The sequence below is a fragment of the Rousettus aegyptiacus genome, unplaced genomic scaffold (genome assembly GCF_014176215.1).
Source record: "Rousettus aegyptiacus isolate mRouAeg1 unplaced genomic scaffold, mRouAeg1.p scaffold_m13_p_8, whole genome shotgun sequence".
In the NCBI taxonomy this organism is placed as follows: Eukaryota; Metazoa; Chordata; class Mammalia; order Chiroptera; family Pteropodidae; genus Rousettus; species Rousettus aegyptiacus.
In genome coordinates, this window is record NW_023416311.1 from 82,809,847 (window position 1) to 82,833,942 (window position 24,096).

Below are 24,096 nucleotides of genomic sequence, written 5' to 3' on the forward strand. Positions count from 1 at the left end.
TGCTCATAGCTGTTACAGAAGTTTGGCCGAATGACAGTGGGTCCCGCTCTGGAATTATATGATTGTTTGGAGCTCTCAACTTCTTTTTTGTTGGAACCAATTTGAAAGTCAAGTTTCTGCTTTCGGGAACTTTCCTCCCTAGCATGTGATTGATTGGCCAGCTCTTTTATCCTTCTTCCCTTATGGCTGTTTCCTGCCAGGCAGCATGTTGTGGAGGACAGAGCCCTGGGCTGATTTATTGGGTAATGTTGCTGTTCTTTGTCATTTTGAATGTTTCCTGAATGTGGCCGGTTCTTTTTTTTTAAGTCACTGGGCTAGATGTAGAAAACCTCTTGTGATTATTGAATTTCTCTCTATTTTGTATAGAAATATTATACGTTTATATTATTCACCAGTTATATCTCTCTTAGTGTATCATGATAGGTTGGGTTTTCGATATGCATATTTTAAAGATCGGATCATTTAGGCAGGATTATTTGATCCTATCTGGGGTTTCCTTTGCATTTCCTGACCTTTCTAGGTCCCTACTGACCTGACCTTTGTCTGTGAGCAGGATTACTTCTTGAGCCTGAACTGGAGCGAGCTATTCTATCAAGTCTCTGGACTCAGTCTGCAATTTTTCTGCAACTGGAGTGTGTAGGAAATAGATTCTGGTGCTAGCGATGTTTTAATTTTCTCCCAAATATGTCTTTGGGGGGAATGCCTAACTGTATTGGTCATCTTTGGAAATACCTATAGGTGAATATTTTTCATTTCTTCTGAGCGCTTACATTTTTATCACAGTAATTAATTATGTGAGCTTAATATTCACTTTGGATAGTTTTATAAAATAGAGTTTGTAAAAATGTTCTCTTTTGATTCCATGTTGAGAATTAATCTTCAGTTGCTGATTTTTAAAACTCTTTAAATCAAATTGTTTTTTACATAAGAGAACACAAGTATAATGAAACAAGGTGCTAAAAAAGTTAGAATTATAAAGAGCTGTGTAAGAAGTGGTGCATATTGTAATTCTTAATGAAAAAGTTGTCTTGAACAAACCAAGATAAAAATGCATGTTATGAAGAAATGATGAAGAATCAAGAAGATTTAACAAACTCATTGATGGTTTGATCCCCTCATTTAATTTAAAGCAGTTCTCTTTCCCAAATCTAGAGTGCTTAAGAGTTCATCTCTGAGACAAAGATTATTTATCCCAGTTGTTTTCTATTATTGCAGTGAGTGATACTGAAACAACAGCAGTAACAACAACTGAATATTCTTCTACGAGTGGGTGTGGGTGCATTTTCCTGGGTATTCAAAATTAATAAGGATTTTTGTTTTACTAAGCAACATTTTTATCAATGTTTATTTCCTCGAAATGAAACGCAGTGACTTTAGGTCCTTGAAACAGTGACTTTAGGTCCTTGATTTTAATTCAAATGTATAGCCTTGTGTTCAAATACTTAAGTATAGCAAGAAAAGGATCTGCTAGGTTTTAAAATATTCCATGAAGGATATATGTCATTAGTTTGGGGAGAAGAAAAGCCCTGCCTCTCTTCCTCCCATCCTCTCTCCCTTCTTCCTATCTGACTTCACTCAAAATATACTTGAGAGCGTAATGTTTGGTAGGCATCATAGACAGTACAGAGATAATTCTTTATCTACTGAACTATATAATGTAAAAGTTTAAATATAATGTAGCTCTTTGCTTGTGAGAAAACTCCAGATGATGAGCTAGAACAGGGTGGACAAACTTTTTCTGTAAAGGGTCCGCCAATAAATATTTTAGGCTTTGCAGGCCATATAGTCGCTATCGCAAATACTCAACTCTGCTGTTGTAACATGAAAGCAGCCAGAGATAATACACAACTAGATGGATGTGGCTGTGTTCCAGTAAAGCTTTATTTATAAAAACAGGCAATGGGCCAGATTTTGCCCATGGATTGTAGTTTGCCAACCATTGGGCTAGTAAAATAGGATTTATGTCCTTGGAGAGACAGTGTTTCATGATATTTGTCATTGGCATCAGAATTTTGGTTTCTGTACTTGCAAGATACCTTTAAGGAAGGAGACAATATGATTAGTGGCTTCAGTTATTCGAAGGATATATGTAGTATCCTGTGAATCTCCAGAAGGCAGGCTGCAATGAGAGGGTCAAAATTAAAGGAAGGCAGGTATTGGTTTCAGGGTGAGGAGGAACTTTTTATCATAAGGTTTATTCATATGCCTTGGATAGGAAATGACAATGCAGAAGATGCCCCCCACCTCTAAAGTAGGGACTTTCTAGAAGGGATTCATGAAGGCGAAATAGATGCAATGTTCCTTTCAACTTTTCCTCTGCTTATCAGTTGGTCCTAACATGAGTCAGTTTTCCCTTTACTGTGAGTCACCAAAAAATCATTGTGGTATAGAGGAGGATTTCAAATATTTCTTTTCTTTTTATATTTAAGGAATGGAATTTTTTTTCCCCCTAACTAATGCTATGCAGAACTTAGATCAAATAACAAGTGCTATTTTTTATACATGATTTTTACAAATTTATACTTATGATATTTACTTATATCACGTGTTATGTATAGTTATATGTTATTACCAGTGAGGACAATGAAACTGTTTTGATAAGCACAAAACTGAATTTAGATCCAGTTTTAGATGAAATTAATTTAGGTGGATGAGAAATGAAGCCTCATCTCCTAACTTTAATTGGTTCTACATTTTGTTATTTTTGTGTGTGTGTATGACATTGAAGAAAAATAGGATTTCAGTAGAATCATAGGTGCAAACATAACAGATTTTAAAGTAGCTCAATCTTAGTCTTCAGTCAGAAGGCAGAATACAGGTTTTATTCTGAGGTCTCTCTCGTCCCCTCCCCCTTCCTCCCCGAGTTTCTCTGGCAGCACAAAGAGGGTGTGGGGGTGTTCTTTTGCAGGTTAAAAGTTCATGTACAGTACCTTCGAGTATGCGTTTTTCTTCATTTTAGACTCTAATAAAAATTGAATTTTCTTCTTAAAAACACTTCTCAAATATCCAGCTGTCTCTTTGGAACCCTGTCTGGGATCTAGACTTTGAAAACCCCCGGTTTAGAATCAGATCTAGGTGGAAATCTAGGTTCTGTCACTTAACAGCCACGTGCTAGAACCCTCAGTTTTTTATCTGACAGGCCTAGAAATAGCCCCATTGCTCTAACAGTGAGGACTGAGTGAGATGAAAGTGCCAAACACCCAGCACATCGTAGACTTAATGTCATTTACAGTAATCACAACCATCACTTTAAGTTGTATCATGTGTGGCTCCATACAATTTCTATAGCTTTAGTTTCATTTGCCTTTACTAGAAACTATGCACCATCCTAAAAAGATGCTTAGCTGGAAACTCTGCCCTCAGAAATGCTAATTACTCACCTGAAAGGAGTGGGCGTGTGTGCCCACACCGTTTGTGGATCCTGATCCCCTCTTCTGGCCTAAGAATGACAAGAGGAGTTTGGAGAGATCTACACTTCCAGGTGCCAGGGTAGGTGTTTAAGAGGCTTGCTTATCCAGTCATAACCGAGGACAATGAGTGCTCAGACTCTCTCCTTGTAGATTTTAATGTCAACTGCCTTTGTTCCCTTTAGTAATTATCAGTAAAAGCCATGCAGTAAAAAGGACCAGTGTGCATACCTTTGGAGAAAGTGACCAGCAAGGAAAAGAGGCACTTGTGCCACTTGGCAGCCGGATTTTAGCGACAGGGATAAGGAGAAAATCCACAAGACTTTGGAGAAATATTGTCCCTTGCAAAAGGAAAAGGAAGTAGGCAGAATCCCTGGGGAGCAAAAGTAGTCGTTAGATCCCAGCAGTCGGAGTTGAGCACAGGTAGCCCTGGGACTTCAGAGAAAACCCCAAGTGAGGTCCCTGACCATCTTGATCGGGGTCCTTTGTCTTCAGCAAGTATAAGAAAGCAGCCTTGCTGTTCATACGATTCTCAGCTTTGGTGGTATCAGATGATGAAAAATCGCCTAAAGAAGTTGGTCCTAAAGCCAAGTCCCAGAGAGGAGCCGGGGAAGACTCTGAGATGGGGGCTAGAGGAAGGGGAAGCTGGAGGTGGCAGTAGGGAGTTGAGTTTCATTCAAGATTACTCTTAAAAAATGATTTTAAGCAGGAGATGATGGGACCTGATTTACATATTGAGAACTTGCTGTGGCTGCTGCATGGAAACTGGGTTATACAAGGGCAAGAAGGGACCCGGCGGACCACTGGGGAAACTAGTCCACATGCCAGCAGTAGATGTAGGTGGCTTGGCCAAGGCTTCAGTGAGTTTGAGAGAATGTCTTCTCTTTGCCAACCATCTGATACTTGTTTACTTGATCTAATAAGGTTAGTGTTATTAGTATTATTCCTCTTTTCTTACATCTGAGGACTAGTTATTAAAGTTCAGGCAGCCAAGTATGTTTTCCAAGGTTATACCCTGAATGATTTGAACCCAGGTCTGTCTAAACGCAAAGCTCACACTTCTTGTTTTTCCTTCTCCACAGTCAGAAAAACAAGTAGGGAAGTTTACATTGTCTAATTAATAAACCAATAGAAGTTTTTGACCCTTGAAATGGTTAGACCACATTCTCCTTTAACCACTGTTATTTTCTGGATGGTACAATAAGTTTTAGAAGTTAATATAGAGGTATCGACTTAGTAAAAGCCTTAACCATTTGAAAATTTTAAGTACTGTAAATATAGATTTGACAATATATGCATCATGCTCAAAGTAGAGGCTTAAAATTTTAAGTTCAAAGACAGAATTTCTAAATGACAGTTTATAAGGTTTTAGCAGAAGAACAGCACCAAAAAGTGATATTCATTTAATTTTACCCCAAAGGGAATAGGAGAGAGGGAATGGAGGATAAATCTATATTTTGGAAAATTAAATGTAATTTTCCTTATGATTCTAAATAATGATGCTCCTACATGTCTTGTTGGTGATCTATTACGAACTGGATGCCTGTCATTATAAAATAATATAAAATCTTTAATAATATTGAATATTAGGATAACTGAATAATAAAATTTTACATAATGTAGATGAAATTCATTGTGAACATAGATGAAAATTGCCTGATTGGACCGTAATATGAGGTGTGGCTGAAACGAATGGCTTTTTTGCCTCTGGGGCCTGGTGTGTGGGGACGGAGTGCTGGGAGCTGGCTTTGGTCCGTTGCTTCCTTTGGGGAATCTCAGTGAGTGTCCTGGTTTACAGTGTTTGCGATTAGAAGTCACAGTCCTGGAACGTGCGGACAGGAGGAAGAGACGTGGAGTATGAAACGAGTCTGAATCTAGGGCATCCATAGCAGCTGATGGCAGGGTGCATCTCGTGGGGCCTCCCGGTGTCTGGGGCCCTTTGGTGCAGATGCTCAGAGGAGTTCGTGTGTCTGGAACACGTTAGACCCTCAGTTAAAATCTATGCAAACACAAGTTTGGAACTTACTATTTTTTCTTTAATAATGCATAATCATCATTGTATCCTCTGAAATAGGTACTACAGTTATTCTCATTTTATAAATGACAAACTGAGATGCAGTAAAGTTAAGTAATTTGCCCAATTCCCACAAATAAGTAAATTGTATGGGTGGGGTTTGGTTTTAGGAAGTCTGACACCGAAATCTGTGCTCCTAATGGCTCCCTGAAGTACTTCTGAATAAACGTCTGTGGACTATTGAACTGAGTGTCTGATGCTGTGACTTTTCGGTAGAGTACTATTTGCCTATGCTAGGGATTTCTGAAGCAAACTTGTTGAAAACTTTACTGGCATTCTTTTATTGGCTATAATATTGTTAGAAGTACCACATCTGCTCTCAAAAGTAGTGATATCCCAAGTTCACGCTCCCTTGCACATTCTCTTCCTTCATTTTATATTTCTTCATAGCACTTCTCACCTAATTTGATTTATTTGTTGCTTTTGCCTGCCCCCTCCCCTCCACTAGAGTTGTAGGCTCCATGAGGACAGGGGCTTTGTGTACTGCATAGTCTGCAGCATGGGGGATGTTGTCTGGAACAGAGCAAGTGCTCAGTACAAAAACGTATCTGTTTATTAATGAAGAAAATTAATGCCAGTTACACTGGCGCCTTCATCTTGGTCATCTAAAATCCTTGAGCTTTTCAGAAAGATCGCCACCCCATTCCACCCTTACCACACAGGGGCAAGGGTGAAATATCCCAGGGCATCGGTAGCCTGGGAGTCGCAATGCTAAGGACGGTACTTTCAATTACCATGGTGTATGGAACATTCTTTTGCTTAAAGATAAAGAGAAAGACCTCTTAACCACCTTAAAAATATGCTGCAAGCCTCCCAGAATCCTCTGAGCTCTTTAAAATCTGTTGCATTCCTTACAAATCAGAATTTGGCAGGCTTCTGCCACTCATGAGGGGCTGATGCCTGTGTTCAGTGTTTGGTACCCGTATACCCTTTCCTAGCTACTTGGAGTTGAATAGTTGTATTGGAAAAAAGCCTTTTATGTTTAGATAGGCTAAAGGGTCCCAGAGACTTGTCAAAATATCATCTGTGCTAGGTAAGTGATACTGCATTCAGCATGGGTGTTTTTATTGGCCTTTGGTGAATGAATATTTGTTGAACCATAAAATACTTGAGAACCTGCTTTGCTCAGTTTGTTGACTTCATTTGCATTTGTTCGTTCTTATGATTAAGAGTGTGGCTCTCAAGTTCAAATGATTTGCGTTCAAATCTGTCACATACTAATTGCTGTTTCCCCATCTCTTAATTTGGGATAGTAATACTAAGGTGAGGTGGAACACGTCATGTCCCCATTTAACCGTCTTAAGGGACTCTCCCTCTAGTTGGGATGATACTCAACCACTGTAATCAGTTAGGATCGTTTGGGAAATAGTGGCTTTGACGAGAGAGATGTTTATTTTTTTTTCTCAGGCAGGTAAGTCCAGAAGTAATTAGGGCCTCAAAATAGTTTTGCCCACTGTGTGTGGACTTTATAAACTAATGGTTTAAAATTGCCAGAGCTCCTGCCATCACTTCTGCATTGTAGGTAGCAGGATGGAGAAAGGGCAGAAGACCGTATGTCTCTCCTGGAAGACTTTTAAGACTTACTGATTATATCTCAGTTACCAGAACTTGGTCACATGGCCATCCCTAGCTGCAAAGGAAGCTGAAGAATAGAATTTTTTCACTGAGAAATAGAATTCTCTGCAACTGCATCTAGCCATTCTTCACATACCTGTATCTCTCTGGGTCTACTATTGAGATTACTATCAAGCTTAATCTTTTCCTCTGCTTTGTATAGCTTTTCATATAGTTTTTTTTTTTTTTTAATTCATACTTTCGACTCTCAAATTTTGCTTGCTGTGATTCTTCATGGTTATAAAGTTAGTTAATAGCTTTGCTGTTTGTATTTTCTAAGCTTCATTTCCCACTGCTAACTGCTTCATCTTCTCAGTATTTTTCCACTTAAATTTTGGAGTTCAAGAATATGATTGGTGTAGCTTCCTGCTGGGCCATACTGTGGTTGTTGGCCAGTTTAAGGATGACAACCTGCTAGTTTAATCAGCTGTGGCCATCTTGCTTGAGGTTTTCATATGCAAGGGTGTAGAGGCAGAACAGGTTTTTATAATGTGACCAACATGCTTTAGTCCCTAACAAATAGAGTTCCTTCTGCAGGGAGTTAGAGATAAATCTTAAAGTGAGGATGCTTTGTATATTAATATAAATGAATTTTAGGTAGTGCATAGTCAACAAATGTCAGTAACTGATTCGAGGTTGAGAAGTGATTTGAAAAGAACAGGAGGCATGCAGCAGTAACCCTCAAATGCTTTCATATCCTGTGATGTTTCTTGCTTTTTCTCATGTCGCTTTCATCCGGAATCATCTTCCACCTTTTACCTAGCTAACTTGTAATCTGTTCAGGAGGTTCCTTCTCTAGAAGGTCTTTCCTGACACCCCTGTAATGGGTTCTGTCTACCACTCTCTCCCTAAAACCCTCTTTACATACTTATTGTGCCGAACACATTTATATTGCCATTGTCTGTCACAAGCCTGTTAAATTGCCACTCTCTCCTGAGCTAGAAGACCGTCGGTGCCAGGGTTTGGTCTTATTTATCTTTGTATACCTAATATTTACCTAGCAATGTCTGTCACATTTAGTGATGCTCAGCAAATTTTTTTTTCTTTTTTTGGATTGAATCTTTTATCCTCAGTGCCTGATAAAAAGTGAAGGAATAAAACTGCCAAGGTAAGTGGCACTAATTATTTTATCTGGTAAATTTGAAGGGGATTTCTTTCCCTCTCTCCATATTCTTAAATTCGAATTTTCAGAAAACTGTTCTTACTTTCAGCCTGAGCCCAAATCTCCTTTTGTTTGTATATTACAGGTGACTTTAAGTATCATTTTGCATAAGATTGGCCAAAATTTTGTATAAGATTGGCTAAAATTTTACTATGATGAAATCTATAAATTCTGATATGATTTATGCTTGCATTTGGTTATTTTTGCTAGGTGACTTTTCAAATCTCAGGTTATTTCTGCTAGAGGGCATTTCAGATCTTTATGATTGAATACAGAGAGATCATGTGCTGAAGATTATTATTTTTTAACAGGTGAAGGCAGTGATTCCTTTTTGAATTACTGGTGGAACTCTTACGTATTTCATCTATGGACAGTTGTAGATTGCTTGGGAAATATAGATGCTCTTGGGATGACGGCAACACTGTTGCAATTGAAAACATTTTAGAAAATGTTGAGAGACCAATTTTGTTTGCTTTAGATGCAAATGTTTTATTCCAGTTTGATCATCACCATCCTTTTTTCTAGTCTGAAGAAGCAATACGATAGATGGAAGAGCAAAATCCTCTATATTTTGTAAATAAAACTTCATTTTATTTTTAAATATAAGTTTATAACGAAGAAAAACTATTTCTCACTTGTGGAAAGTAACTTTTTGAGGTGCTAGGGGAGTTGTTAAGTAATTCACTGTTAACGTTTTCAGTGACAACACTGAAGGAAATACAAGTTCTGAAGTAGGTAGCATTCCCAAGGGTTTGTTTTTGTTGATCTGAAGGAGTGACTTAAAGCACGATGACAGACGTGACCTTTGCTCAGAGAGGATTCCACTCATTTAGCACTGCGCAGTGGCTATGCACCTTGGAATGCACTAGAACAGGTCTTCTCTCTTCAGTTTTCCAAATCCTGCATCTTCGCCTCTAGCCCATTTGTTTTGGGATGCTGTCAAGAGAACATGCTAGCTCTTAGCTTTATTTGGAGATAGAAGATCCGGGCATGGGCCTCAGTGGACATTTCACTGCCCTCCTTTCCCCTTTCTTGCTGCCCCAGTTCGAACACATTACTCTTGGTGCTCCGAAGAGTTGGCTTGGCTGTATTAACCTTTTATTTTCATCACACGCAAAATTACAGAGATAATAAACACAACTTTCATCTCGCTTTATATCAGGATGAGGAGCTATACAGCACATCAAAATATTTAAAATATTGAAAAAAATAGGTCTTTTAGGAAAAGTAAATAAAATTTATTTTTTGCCATCTTGTTGAAGATTTTTTTTTTTCTCCTTTATTTTCATGCTTACCTTTGAAATTTCTTAGGGAAAACAACAATAAACTGTAAGTAATCACATCAATTTCAAATTGAGTGTTCTTTTCCTTTTTTTCTGGATTACACATTATTTTCTGTAGACCTGTATTAACAGATTTTAACCAATCCATGACTTGCTTTTGGCAGCATCTCTTTTTTTGTGAAGCAGCAAAGCAGATTGTTCTGAAGATTATTATATTTGAAATAATATTCTTTGGTTCTTCCTCAGGCAAGTCCAGATGTAGATTTGTGAATGCTGATTTAGACACTGCTGGGTCAGTGTTTACATAGGATAGAGATTCATTCTTTAATTGGGAAGAATTGAACTATTCATCTTTCATTTCAAGCTATGCATTACGTCCCATGGGTTTGCAGTTAAAATGGGTTCCTGCAACTTGAGCACCTATAGAGGGAAAGAATACGAACTAATCATTTTAAATTTATTACCAGTTTCTATACTATGACCAAAGGAAGAATGGTTATACTTTTAAATACTTTTTTGGTTCTGACTACCTCTGATTAGAGTGAAAGGGCCACTCATGAGAACATTATTGTTAGAATGAGTTTGGAATTTGAACGGTAGACTTGCTACTTGGTCTGAGGTAGGATGTTCAGGGATAAAGCAGTATTTGTAAGGATTAGAGGTTAGAGAGAGAATGAGGTAATAACGCTAGTAAGAAAAAAAAAATTACAGAAAATGAGTTGAGGATTTTCAGGGTAATAATTTTGGCAATCCTGATGAGAGTACTTATACATTTGGGGGATGTGAAAAAGAACTAGTATAAAGTAGGTTTTTAGTAACTGAAGAGTAAATATGTCTCCCCCCGTAAAAGATAAAGCTCTTAAAAAGAGTTACTCTAATGACAAGTGCTAAGGCTCTTTTACGGTTCTGGGGCACCTATTTTTAAAAAATGAATGTTGCTCTGTAACAGTTAGTAGTTTAAACGAGTTTAGAGGTTCATTTCTATTTCATGTAAGAAATCTGGAGGAGGGCGATGTGGCAGCTGTACTGTCATTTGGGTCTCCCAACCCCCTCATCCCTGGGCTCCACTTCATGTGTCCACCATTCTCAGGATGCCCTCATAATCCAAGTTGCGGGAGTTACATTAAGTCCCAGTTATAGACTGGAAAAAGCAGGTGAGGCGCAAGAGCAAAAACAGGTCCTTTGTAGAGCCAGCTCCTAGCACGCTTCCTTCACGTACATCTTATGGAGAACTTAGTCACTTGAAAGTCCCTAGCACCAAGGAAGTCCGAGAAGAGGACTCTCTTATTCCAAGTGACAGAAAATTAGATAGCTCTTTTTCACTTGGGGAAAATAACCCTGCCAGCTTACTGAGAGAGTAGTTAAAAAATTCAGTTTGTGCAAAAGTACAAATTGGGGTCAGTTCCACAGATGGGAGGGAAGAATGACCTTTGGACAAGGTAATGAGCATTCCATGTTTCAGCTCTGAGGAGGCCAGTGTCATTGCCCTGAGCTATTTTTAGTAGTACATTTCTTTCAGAATGAAAGAACCCAATAGTGTTATTATAATAATGGTACCTTAAGAGAAAAGATATTCTAGTATTAAATCATCAGCTGTTTGTTTGGACAATAGCACCAGTGAATGTTTGGAATATTTGAAAGTTTACTTTGAGTTTAAGAACTTCACCCAACAAATTTAAGCTTGATTTTTTAATTGATATAATTTTAATTTTGAATGGCCATGCATATAGCCTTTGGCTTTCAATGTTTACCTTGCCAGTTTTCTTAATCATACAGAATTCAGTTTCTTATGGATATCTAAAGAGGCAGAACCTTTCGCAAAATTAGTCTGATAGGACTCCTTGACCTTGAGATGGAACACGTCTTTGGAAGTCTTTTAGTTACCATGGGAATCTGGGATCCTGTATCTCTGCCTCCTCAGCACAATGCATAAACCACAGTTGCTGAGATTTGTGACATTGTAAACTTTATGGGGAAGCTTTTACTTGATAACAATGAACCATAATAGCAATGTTGAACTGTATAAAGTTAGAGTTATTTTGATTACAGACCGATTTAATGTGCTAAAAATATTCCTAGAGTTAAAAGAAAATAAATTAATACTTATGTTTGGTATGCATGGTTTTGTGAGTGGACATGAGTTTTAAAAATCTGAACTTGATTTGGGAGCAAGAAGTTATGAATTCTAAATGAAGTACTTTTATTGGTATTCTGAGACCAAGGAAACCTCAGACTTCTTTCCCAAATCAGCCCATTCAAAACTTATGGTATATACCTATGATAAGCTTTTCCTTTTTCCAAAGGTTATCTTTCTATAAGGATTGTAAACATTTATGATCTGATCTAAGAATTAAACTTAAAAAAAATCTATAAAACTACTAACAATCAAAAAATTTATCATTAAAATTTGGATATTAGAAGATAATTTAAAAGAAATGAAATCAAAACATTACAGTAAATCACATTCTTTAACTGATGCTATTGGTTTTGAGGCTGAAGTACTTGCTTTATAGTCCCATGATGAAGCACTGTGCCATACACTTTATTATCCCCATCTTATTTGAGCTGGCCTAGAAAAAGCAGAGAGCAGGGAAAAATCCAGCCACTTGCTCATTAAGCAGATGTAAGAATGCAGCAGAGTTTCTTTAAAGAGGGAAGCAAGATGGGGTGCGGGGAGAAGTCGGTTCTGCGAGACAAACATTTAGTCGTAATCTTTTATTCTTATTTTAATCTTGTAGAGAATGTCTGAATGTATCCAGATCTCATTTGCCGTTTGTAGAATTGGCATTTATACGGTAAGCGATGTATATTTTTGCGGTACCAAATGTCATGAAAATATAAATGAAGATCTGAGCACTGGAGAGCATGTGGAGCTATGGGAATTGTCTCCACTGCCGTGGGAGTGTAGATTTATACAGCCACTTTGGAAAATAATAAAGTTGAACGCCAGCATATTCTATGACTTGAGCAAATCCACTCCTGGGTGGTGGTTGTATAATTAGAGGACCTATGCGAGGACTCTTCCTAGCAGAAGTATTCATAAAAGCACAATATTAGAAATAATGCAAATGTCCATGAGTAATAGATTGGATTAATAAACTGTGCAACTTTAATTTCATACAGCAGCTAAACTATTTGACCTAAATCTATGTGAACTATCTGTGGGTACATTTTACAAACATAATGTTGACTGAAATGACAAGTAACCGGAAAATACATGCAGCATGATTTCATTTCTACAAAGTTCAGAAACAGTAAAACTAAGCAATGTCTTGTTTTCGTGTTATATATATTGGTAGATGAACTATAAAGTAAAGCAAACATTTAAATGTGCTTACCTCTATGGCAGCAGTTCTCAGCAGAGGGTGATTTTGCCCTCCAGGGGATATATGGTGATGTCTAGAGACACTTTGGGTTTGTCACACCTGAGGGTGGTGGTGGTATGCTACCGGTACAACTGGGTCAACGCCAGGAGTATTGCTAAACATCCAACAGTACACCGGTTAAACACTTAAGAATTATCTGGCCCAAAATGTCAGTAATGCTGAGGTTGGAAACTCTGCTTTGGGAGAGTGGGAGGAAGGAAGAGGCTTTAAAATTTTTAGTAATATTCTACTTCTTAACTTGAATGGTGGGCACATGGTATTTTGCTTCGTAGTTATTCTTTAAACTATATATTTGCTTGATACACTTTTTTTGTATGTATGATGCATTTTACTATACAGCAACAACAAAAAAAGAAAAGTTAAAGTGTTCTAGGATTTTTTTTTTTTTCCAAGAGCCTGTGTCAATTGACTCAAATTCCCTGAGCCCATTTCTTAATCCCAAAATATGGGGTTGTCTCTATGTAGATGACCATTAAAGGACTTTTCTAATCTTACGATTCAGTGACCCAGCGCCTTGACTTTTTCCCTTTGAAGGGCTGTAGCGGAGATTCTGAGACTGGGGCAGGAAAAAGTGACGTTTACTTTTGAAGACCAAATTATTTACTAAGGAAGGATTTAAAAAGACTTAAAGTGATTTTGTTTCTCATTTACCTTACATAGAAGAATATGAATATGCGTACGTAAAAAGTTTAAGGAAATTGTTTAAAATGAAAGAAGCCAGAATCCCCACGTAGAACCACAAATGGTAAATCCCTTGAGGGGGGAGACCCCTCACTCATGTGGCCTTTGTGTCTTGTTTGTCTTTCACATCCTTACCTTGCGCAACATCTGGCACGTGGTAAATGCCTAATAGGTATGTTCAATGACATTGAAGTGAACACAGTTTTCAGTTTTGCCTTAGTTTGAATTTAAGAAGAAACAGATTTTTCTTGATCACTTTTTTTTTTTTTTAGTAACTTGTGTCTCAGCCGAGTATAATTTTATGTATTTTACATATTCATTCAAGATGCTGGATTTTTTCCATATAACATTGGCAGTCTTTAAACTGAATTGGGTGGTATTTGTTCCCAGTTAGATAAATAGGTTACTTGGGAGCTAGACATGTTTTTTGTTATTTTATGTGAAGTTGCTTTGTATGTTTTTTAGGCGTCCTCTGGGAAGCAGATGCCAAATTGGGATGAGGCATGCAAGAGATAAATTAGGGAAATGTCCTCAGGGTAAAGGGGGAAGGAACAGGAGAATATAGAGCCTTCAGACCACGTCTGACTCCTGTGGAAGGAGAGCTGGAAGGAGGCCCAGGGAGGAAGAGCTTGAGATACGCTTACCTGGGCCAGTGTGGCCTCCCAGGACACAGGTGCCTGTATGAGGGGCCTGCGATGGGCAGGGCAGGCCTGACCCCAGGCCCTCTGTGTGCCCAGGCACTGGCTGGCAGCAGCCCAGCGTGAATGCCATGGTGGACCTGAAGCTGTAGCAGCTGGAGGCTGGAAGAAGTCAGCAGTGTTTCTCTAGAATGGACATCTTGAGTGTGAGGACCTTGGGGAGTCAACACAATTACAGTATTCACAACTAGAATTTGAGAATCTTAGACTGTGCATGTGAAGAATTATATTTAGTCATTCTTGAATACCTAGTGCTTAGCCTGGGACCACACAGGTGTTCAGTTTTGGCTTGTTTAATGCAGAAGCTCTGGCGGTGAACTGCTAATTCTAAGGCAGATAAAAATTGTCTCTAAAAGCGAAGTGCCACGGGCTGAATTGTGTCTCTTCTTCCCACCTGCCCATTTCATATATTGAAGCCCTAACCCTTAGTGCGATGGTATTTGGAGATGGGGCCCTTTGAGAGATAGGTTTAGATACAGTCATGGGGCAGGAGTTCCTTTTGATGGGATTAACCCTTAAAAGAGGCATCAAAAAGTTTGCCCTCTCTACCTCTTTCTCTGTGCCATGAGGACACATCAAGAAGACAAAGCCAGAACTCTTACCAGAACCCAACCTAGCTGGTACCCTGACTTCCAGCCTCTAGAACTGTGGGAAACAAATTTCTGTTGTTGAAGCCACCCACTCTGTGGTATTTTGTTACAGCAGCCCAAGCAGAGTAGAACAAGGAGGGGGAAACATCTTGTAAATTGCAAATAAAAAGATAAAGCAATCTGAAATTTTTTTGTTATCACCTGTTAAAAATGAACGTGAAGTTCTAAGTAAACGAAAAAAGTAGAGGAAATTTAAAAAGATTCTGAGTCAATTTATGGGATTGCAGACGGTGTTAGATGGTTGACCAGACTTTTATTTCTATTAGCATGTATAACAGTTTTATTTCAATATTGTTTCTGACGTTATTGCCAAATAGCAGCTGATTAAACACTTAAAAAATAAGGACAGACAAGCTGCAGCTTTTACATATTACGAATCCATAATCTGAAATGAGTAAGACCAGTATGGAATATATATATATATATAGGACAGAAACGCTGAAAACATCCAAAGTACAAAATAAATGTATATAGGTGAATGCATATTAAGCTTTAAGCATTAAAAAGTTTAATACAAATCATTACTTAGAGACAACAAAGGATATTCTGTGCAACTCTTATCTCTGTTTGGAGTAGACAGAGCTTTCTATAGACATTGAAAGGAAGTGATGCTTATACAGAGCATCTTAACTTGGGAGGCTGATGAAAATAAACTCTACCTCAGTTTTCTAGGCAGGAACCTAAGGCACAGGTGGGGAAACATACACATCGTTGATGGAGTTATAACAGCTACCAAATCCTAGAACAGGTTGAAACAGAGAAGCAGAAAGAAACAGTCTTTAGAACCAGACATCTGCTTGGAGGAGATAACACTTTCCTGTGCAGCATAGCACAGGAGGTAGTATGTGTTCTCTCAAATGTGATATTGTGATGTATTACAAAGAAGTAATTTAGTTTTTGAAACAAAAGGAGTTCTGTTACGTGGATCTGGACTATTTTGGGTAGTAAAAAACATTCATTGGGTTCTGGTCAGGAGGAAGGAGAGAGGAAGTAAATTCAGGCCAAGAGTTTATGTTACAATTGTGGGTCTATGATTTTATGAAATCCTGGCAATGGAAACGAGCCATACTTGAGAATGTGATCTTAAACTGTCTGTGGTCAGGTGTGGAATTAACTCGGCTAGAGGGCACGCTAGGGCAGAGTTTAGGACTTCCCTTCAGAATGGCAGGGCAAGTGTCCCCAAAGGGTTCTGCAGTCGTCCTCAGACTTCTCTAAGTTGGATACTGTCACTGTCATAGATCCAGAAGCACTGTGGTGGACAAACCAGCTGGCGGTGGCTAGAGGCAGGATGGCAGGTGGAGTGGTAATTCGAGCATCTAGCTACCTTCCTGTTAGGTTGTGAACCCCTTTGATCAAAGCTGAAAGCCAAGAGACCTAAGATGAATGAAGCGCCAGGTCAGTTCATCTTGTCCCCTTCAGTATGGTACTGTTTAAAGCATGGGGACCCCATGGCCTGATTGTTGCCTTTCTGTACCCAGCACATGCATGAGCTAAAATTCAACCTTCAGTGATACATGAGATTTGAACTAAATAGTACCAGTAAAATATCATGCATGGTTAGAGATTTTAGTTAGTAATAAGAGCTTTAAACATTCTTTATTTTTTTCTTTTGACTTTGCAGAAAGTATCAAATGCTATAGACAGAAAGTGTTCATCCTTTAGAATAATAACAGTAAAAATGGCCTCCACATTTGTGCTGAGATAAAGATTCACTCAGTGAGTGAATTATCCTCACATTCAACTCCTGTGACATTTTTTTAAGAAGGGGGCAGGGAGAGCTACCTTTGCTATTACAGTAGAGTTGCAAAACAATTATATATTATTAATAATGCTTTTAATAATATTATATATTATCAAAGCTGCATATTTCACTCTACCTCTTTAGGTCTGAACAAATCCTACCCTAAATTTGGATTTGCATTCTTATAATATACAGTGCTGCATGTAAGGACACTGTGTGTGTTTCCTATTGCTGTTGAAACAAATTACCACACATTTAGTGGTTTAAAACAACAGGATACTGGCAGAACTATTTTTTTTCTCAGGAGGAGAATCCAGTCCTTGCTTTTTTGGGCTTGTACTGGCTGCCTGTATTCCTTGGTCATGGTCCCCTTCCAGCCATGGGATTGCCCCAGTTGCTGCTTCAGTTGCCATGTCTCCGTTTTGTCATTACATCTCCTCTGATACATCTGATCCTCCAGTCTTTCATTATAACCACCCTTGTGATTAAATTGAGGCTACCTGGTAGTTCAGGCTAACCTTACCCTCTCAAGGTCCTTCATCACAACTGCAAATCTCCCTTTGCCATGTAAGGTAACATAGTCACAGATTTCAGGGATTAGGACATAGACATCTTGTGGAGGAGGGGAAGGGAAGCAATATTTTACCTACTACTGGCACCAAAAAGGGAAGTATAAAGGGTTCGGTACCATGTGTCATTCCTGGAGGGGAAAAAAAAAAAATCAAGGTAGACAAGTCCTGATGCTGGTTTAGGATATTATCATACATAACACTGAGGTTAAATATTTGTCAGGTAGGCTGGAATTTCTGCATATGGGCTCTGCAAGTACTGGCCCTAGCAACAAATTAAAGAACAGGTTTAATACATGAGTAGGTAGAGAGGAATGGTGTTGAATATGCTCATTTTTCATTCTGCTCCTTGAAGAGTCCAGTTTAAATATTTATTGTAAACTGGTGGAATGCTGAGATGTCTGCAGTCATCTAGAGCTGGGATTAATTAGTGAAGGCATTGGTTTGTCTGGTTTAATAAAGATCAAAATAACAGTGGCTTAAATGGAATAAGTTTCTATTTCATATAAAAATCTGAGTTGGTGGTCACTTAGGAGTTAGCCTTAGCTTCATGGGAACTTCAGGGATGTTGGCTTCCTCTAGCTTGCTCTCCTAATGCCTGGGTCATTCTGCTCGTGTGATACCTGAAGGTGGCTTGCCACTCCCGCATCTTTGTTAGTCTGTGGGAAAGAGGAAGTGGAGGCTGTGTAGTTCCCTTTATGGGCATGACCTGGAAGTTGCACATATCACTTCCCCTCACCTCCCAAGTGCCAGGAACGCGAATCATGTAACTCTGTCACTACAAAGGAGTCTTGGAAATGGGGACTCTAGTAAGGAACTAAGAGTGGGAGTTCTGTTCCTAAAGGGGTGAGGAGAATGGACAATAGGAGACAATTTGCTGTCTCTTCACAAAAAAATGAGTAAAGACAGATTGCTCTGTGCTTCAGCCATTAGACTGCAGTACACCTTGAGGAAAGTGTATAGAACGGAGTCAGTGTTGTGTGTGCCTGTAGCCATGTGAGTGCACACACTGAATGAGCACAGAGTGTGGCAGCAAGAGTGAGTTTGGGTTTGTGACAAGTCCAGCTTCTGGTAGGATCGATAACATTTTATGAGCCAAGATCAAATCTAGTGTTTTATTATTTATGAATATCAACATATGTGTATTTTTGTCCACAGACACATGAGCACATGGGGTTAATGTTTTCAACAGTTAATATTTTGAAGGGTATAAATGGGGTTATAGGTTTGTAATACAGGAAATGAGAGTTTACAATTGCTTGCTTTCTTTAATAAACAGTAATGTCCTCAAGTAGAGTAAGAATATTTGGCTAATGTTGGCTAACTTTCTTGGTGGGGGCATTTAAAGTTTTAAGTTTAATGAACCTGTCGAGAGCCACAAATATCCATTCCAATATAGAAAAAGATTTATAATGTGGAATGAGTGAGATCGACAGGACTGCCAATTTTTTTTTTTTTAATTTTTTTCTGTAATTGGAGCCCAGTTAAGGCCAAGATAAAATCTGTTTGGTTTAGGTGTTTTATTCTAGGGAATGCAGAATGTATCTTTTTCTCTCAGAAGCAAGACTTGTCTGCTGTGGATCTTCCTGACTCCAGTACAACTCACTAGAGAGGCCCTTCCTGTTGAGTCTGACCCAGACTGAACTCACTCCCTTTCTACCCTGAAACCTGCTCATGTCCTGCGCTTTCTTTCTCAGTGACTGGCACAACAGCCATCTAGCTACCGCACAGGAGCTGGGCCCAACCCTCAACTCTCCCCTGCCTCATCTTATCTATCAGTCCCAGCCTTGGGCCTCTCCCATCCTGCTCATCTCGCTGCTGTTACCTGGGTTCTAGCACTACTATTTCTTGCCTAGAAGACCCTAACAGCCTCCTCCTAGCTGGTTTTCCCTTTCCAGTCTTATCCACTCCCAATCTATTTCTTCATTCTGCAACTAGCAGATTATGAAATGTACATCTGCTTATGCTGAAAACCTTTCACTAACCTCCCACTGCTCAAAGTTAAAGTTCAGAATCCTAGACATAGTTTATAAGGTGCCCTGCACGAGTTGGCCATGCTTATCCGTTTGGCTTTCTTTCTCTACCTCTTGTACCACTCCGGTGTTATATATTCCAGGCATACTAATTTATTTTAAGCTCCTGGTCTATTCTATTTTTTACTTCTAGTGCTTTGTAAGTGCTAATCTCTCATCCTGGAATGATCAGCTGTCACCTTTTTTGGGAAGCTTTCCATGACCTTCAACACCTGACTTAAATGCTCTTTCTAGGTGTTCTCTTTCTTTGCACTCTAGAGCCTCTCACCAGCCAACGTGCTTGTATCACACAGTCTTAGAATTGCCTGTTAATTTTTCTATAACTGTATAGCGAGGGCAGCGACCATGCCATTTCTGTTTCTCTGTTTTCTCCCTTTAGCATCTGATGACTCTTAACAGTTATCAGCATTATTATCACCACTAACTTTTACTGAGTACTTAACTAAGTGTGCTAAAGCCTTTACAAGTGATTTGATTAAACTCTCTACATTCTTGCAAAGAGGGTACTAATATCCTCATTTTATACAGAGGAATGGAGCGTATGAATGGTTGAATGCCTTTCTACATGGTAGAGAGACAGGACTTGGAGGTAGAATTTGAATTGATTTAGACCGAGGTACAAACCCTTAGCTACCACACTTCCAGACAGTGGATGTTCAATATGAATTTGTAAATTTATCCTAGAGTAGTTTCTCAACATTTTTTTTTTTTTGTATTTTATTCAGTGACATTTTTGAAAAGGCCAGGCCAGTTATTTTGCAGAGTATCTTTCAGCTTAGATCTGTAATTATTTCTTCATGATTAGATTCATTTTAAACATTTTTTGGCAGGAATTTTATGTAGGTGACATTGTATCCTCAGTGTATCTTATCAGGGGTACGTGATGCCAATTTATCTTACCATTGGTAATTGATATATATATATATATATATATATATTTAAGTTTAACTTAAATATGAGACAGATATGTTCTGGCTTTACCCAGGCTGTACTCTATATATAGCCTATGGTATCCCTTATACACTGGCTAATAATCAGTATCTTTTCATTATAGCTTTGTAGCATGTTTTAAGGTCAGGTAAGGCACTGTCTTAAGTTCAGTATGGCTTGCTGAAGTTTTGGAACGTTTTTACATTTTGATTTAGATGGAAACTTAGTATTTCCCTTCATTTGGATCGTGGTGGTAATAAACAATACATTTTATCCCATGTGATTTTTTTTTGTTTAGACCGTTGTGCAGTGAAGGCAGAGTTGAGTTCAGGTTTCACGTGTTTATTCTGGTTCATAGTAGGTAGATGGCCCTCCTCACTTTGCTAGCTGCTTTTGCTTTCAAGGCTTAATGGTATGAAATGGTGACTATAACTGCAAGTGTATTATCATTAGTAGTGAAGAAATTCTAATTATATGTTCTTTATTAACTAAACATCATATATGAAACATAACATTTTCATCTCCTCACTATAGATATCCTAATTAAAAAAAAAAAAACAGCAAAACAAAAGAGGCAGTAGGAAATTGGCCAGTAATTACATGAGGGTCATTCTTTACAAAGAGCCTTTGTGAAATTTCTTTTGGTAATTACTAACTCTAGCTGTGTGGTTGGGAGGAGAGGCTCTTTTCTTGATAAGAAATATTTAGTCATTTAACTTGAGAACTTAAAATATTTTTAATTCTTCCATTTAAATGACATAGTGGCCCTTAACAAGAGTATCTAGTTGATGAAAATTTCCACCCTAGGAAATGTTCATTTTTATGTTGTCTTTTTCATGGATGGTAGAGTTTGTTTTCATGACAAATGTTTTGTGTTTAGTCCTCAGGACTAGTAATTTTCTCTTGACTGGGATAGTAACTTGTTTTTGTCAGTGATTAAAAATTCTTCTAGAATGCAGTTGCTGTCCAGGATATGTTGAGTGACCTACATCCATAGCTTGGGAACAAAATTGTGTTTTAGATTTTAAGCAGAGCCAACAGATTTATATTATGTATGTAGAAGAGAATTGACCCTGGTGACGGTTTGGTCTTTGCTCCATAGAGCTCACATTTATTTAAATGTCACGTAAAATATTACACAAAGTGATTCTGAATGGGAGACGTTGTTCTTATTGCATCCTGAGAATTGGTGTGTGTCCTCTGTATTTCTTTGGGTTTAGCTAGGACTCTGGCATGCAGTAGTTGCTCAGTAACTGTCTTTGACTAAATGGGTATATAGTTTTTTTGGGATGAGGAGAACAGTGCTTTGCCCTGATTCCATGAGGCTTGGGCAGCTCTGATTGCAGCACCAATTGCAGATCTCAGACTGTGCATTCCCACCTGGTCCACGGAGGCAGGGTCCATTAAGGCGAGATTTTCACTTATCTTGCTCACTGCTATTTCTTCAGTACTCATAAATGTCCAGCATGTTGCAGGTCTCAGTAAATATTAGTGGATTGAATGAATGAATGAATGAATGAACAGAGCTCTAATCAGTGTTTTGAAATGGATATATACATGCCCCTGGGATACACAAAGCCCTTTCAAGAAGTGTGTGGGCATTGATACGATTGTACGGAAATCAGTGTCCATATGAATAGATTATCTTTTATTACCTCCCCTTTCACAACTACCCTGCTTCTAGTTAAGAGAGAAAGTCTCACTTCTGAATCTTATGATGCATTGGCCTCTAGGTGTAAAAACCTCCAGAACATAAAACAAAAGGAAAAATTCTAAATATAAGGTGCTGTTGTTGAGAAAGTGAATGACTCTAATATGACCAGATAAATCATTTTTGGTTCTTTGCTTTCAACGACATCGAAGATGAATATACTCAGATTGTCAGCTGATCATTAAAAGTAACATTGATAAGCTACAATATGATTTTTGTAATTAAGGGAAAGTTGAAAGAATCGGAGTGATACCCTGTAGCAAAACCCCTATTCTCATCTACTTATGTATAAGAGCAAATTTCTCAGGGTTTATGTCTACATATAAAAAATAGAAATAGAATTGATACTGGACTGTATCTCTCATTTAAGTGGTAATAGTCCTCTATGTGCTGTATAAAAAAAATATAGCCCATCTATCTCATTAAGAGATATATTTCCAAAAAAGTTTTGTACTTTATGTTACAATGGCTTATCAACATTTATTACATATTTGTTTTCATCAGTTGCGGACCAATAAGAATTTTATAAATTCCATTCTTAAAAAAATTTTTTAAATATTTAAAACTTATGGTCACAGGATATTTAAATTTTAAGATGTCAACTACATACAGTTGGGCAAGCATGATAAAGTGATCAGTGAAAGATTTTCAAACAAAAATATATTAAGATTAAAGTTCTGTTGGAGATATGGAAAAGATCTATGAATTCAAGAAGAAAGTGATAAAAACAAAATGATGTGAGACTGAAGAGGAACTTGTTCTTTTTTTAAAAAAATGAGTTATGTTTTTCCAATTTTATGATATTTAGAGAGCTTTTTAGGTAAGGGATTGACAGTTTTATTTATAAATGTTATTTACAACAAGTGGGAATTTAAACATGACTCGAAAATTAGTGGCCAAAAAAAATGAGTGGTGGTGATGATGATGTCTTTACCTGAGACAGGAACACACACATAGTTGAGCGGGCAAAGAAAGATGACCTTTGCTTTAGATGTGCAAGTTGGAGGTGCCATGTTGGACATAGATTCCTAGAGCCTAACGGCAATGTTAGAAGTAGAGTTTTGTAAAAGCTAGAGAGAGGCTTGATTTGGTTCACTGCTCTATCCCCGTTTCTCAGAACACTGCCTGTCCCAAAGTAAGCATTCAATAATTATTTGTCGGATGGATGGATGGTTGTAATTTTGGTAGTCTTCCAAATACAGAGGATTGCTGTTTTACCCTTTGGCCTCATTGGTTCATTAGGTGCCTTGTTTGCTCAAGTTTCCTGTTTCCTTTCTCTATGGGGCCATAGGGTTATAGACAATAGGCTAGGAAGCATACGTACATGCATCTTCCTTATTATTTTACATTCCATGACTAAAACGGTACCTTTTCCCTTTCCTCCTTATCTTTTAAAATTGCAATTCCTTTTTTTCTGGTCTGCATTGTAGGGTAGAAAAATCTTTAAGCAAAATGTCGTTCATTGTGTTTTAATGCTCTCTAATCTTATTTGTTAACAGTTACAATAATAGTTTAACTAGGACATATGAACTGCCATTCTTCTGCATTATCTGGTACAGGTTCAAACTGCAAATAATTATGGTTGTGTTATTGCAAATCTACTAGTATTAGATTTATTTTTTGCACTTTTAATTTTTAAAAATGCATAATTCACTTCAGCCTATGATTAATGCTTAAAAATAAATAAATAAATAAATAGCCACAAACAGTGTTATGCTATTAGACCTATAATCGTGTAATCTCTGCCTTAACATTTTTCCGACAATAGTAGGCAGCAATGTGGAAAATTTGCTATATTGTTATCCTGCTTTCCCACCCCATCCACATGAATTCAACCTGGATGAGAAGATAAGCCAGAAGGTTTAGTGCTCAGTGACTCCATTTATGCCCATTATGTTCCCAAAGCATACTTTTTGTTACTGGTGCCCGACTAAAGCAATTAAAGTGCCTGGTCATTTCACTGAATTTCATCATCTAATTTCCTGTCTAAACTTTTAACTTGAACACGAACTGATTTTTTTTTTTTAAAGGGGAGAGGGTGAGCTCATAATGTAGGAATTAAATCAAACTTTTAACCAATTTGGAACTTGAAAAATGTTCATTTTAATGAGCTCAAATGAAGAGTACAAGAAAAGGCTCTCAGCTGTACTTGGCCAT

The 24,096-nt window shown here is 38.0% G+C and overlaps 1 protein-coding gene across 9 annotated transcripts in view; it reads left to right on the plus strand.

Moving 5' to 3' along the window:
- Window positions 1–24,096, plus strand: part of ARL15 (ADP ribosylation factor like GTPase 15) — a 366,598-nt gene that overhangs the window by 16,232 nt on the left and 326,270 nt on the right. For 5 of the 9 annotated variants that reach the window (XM_036225305.1, XM_036225308.1, XM_036225306.1 and 2 more), the window contains exon 2: window positions 12,279–12,335. The exons of 1 other annotated variant lie outside the window; for it this stretch is intronic. In XM_036225305.1, coding sequence (XP_036081198.1) covers window positions 12,279–12,335 — 57 coding nt within the window. Of the gene's footprint in view, window positions 1–45; window positions 243–9,568; window positions 9,587–12,278; window positions 12,336–24,096 lie in introns of those variants that run through there. 3 more of the 9 variants (XM_016142358.2, XM_016142354.2, XM_016142357.2) reach the window with 3 other exon arrangements.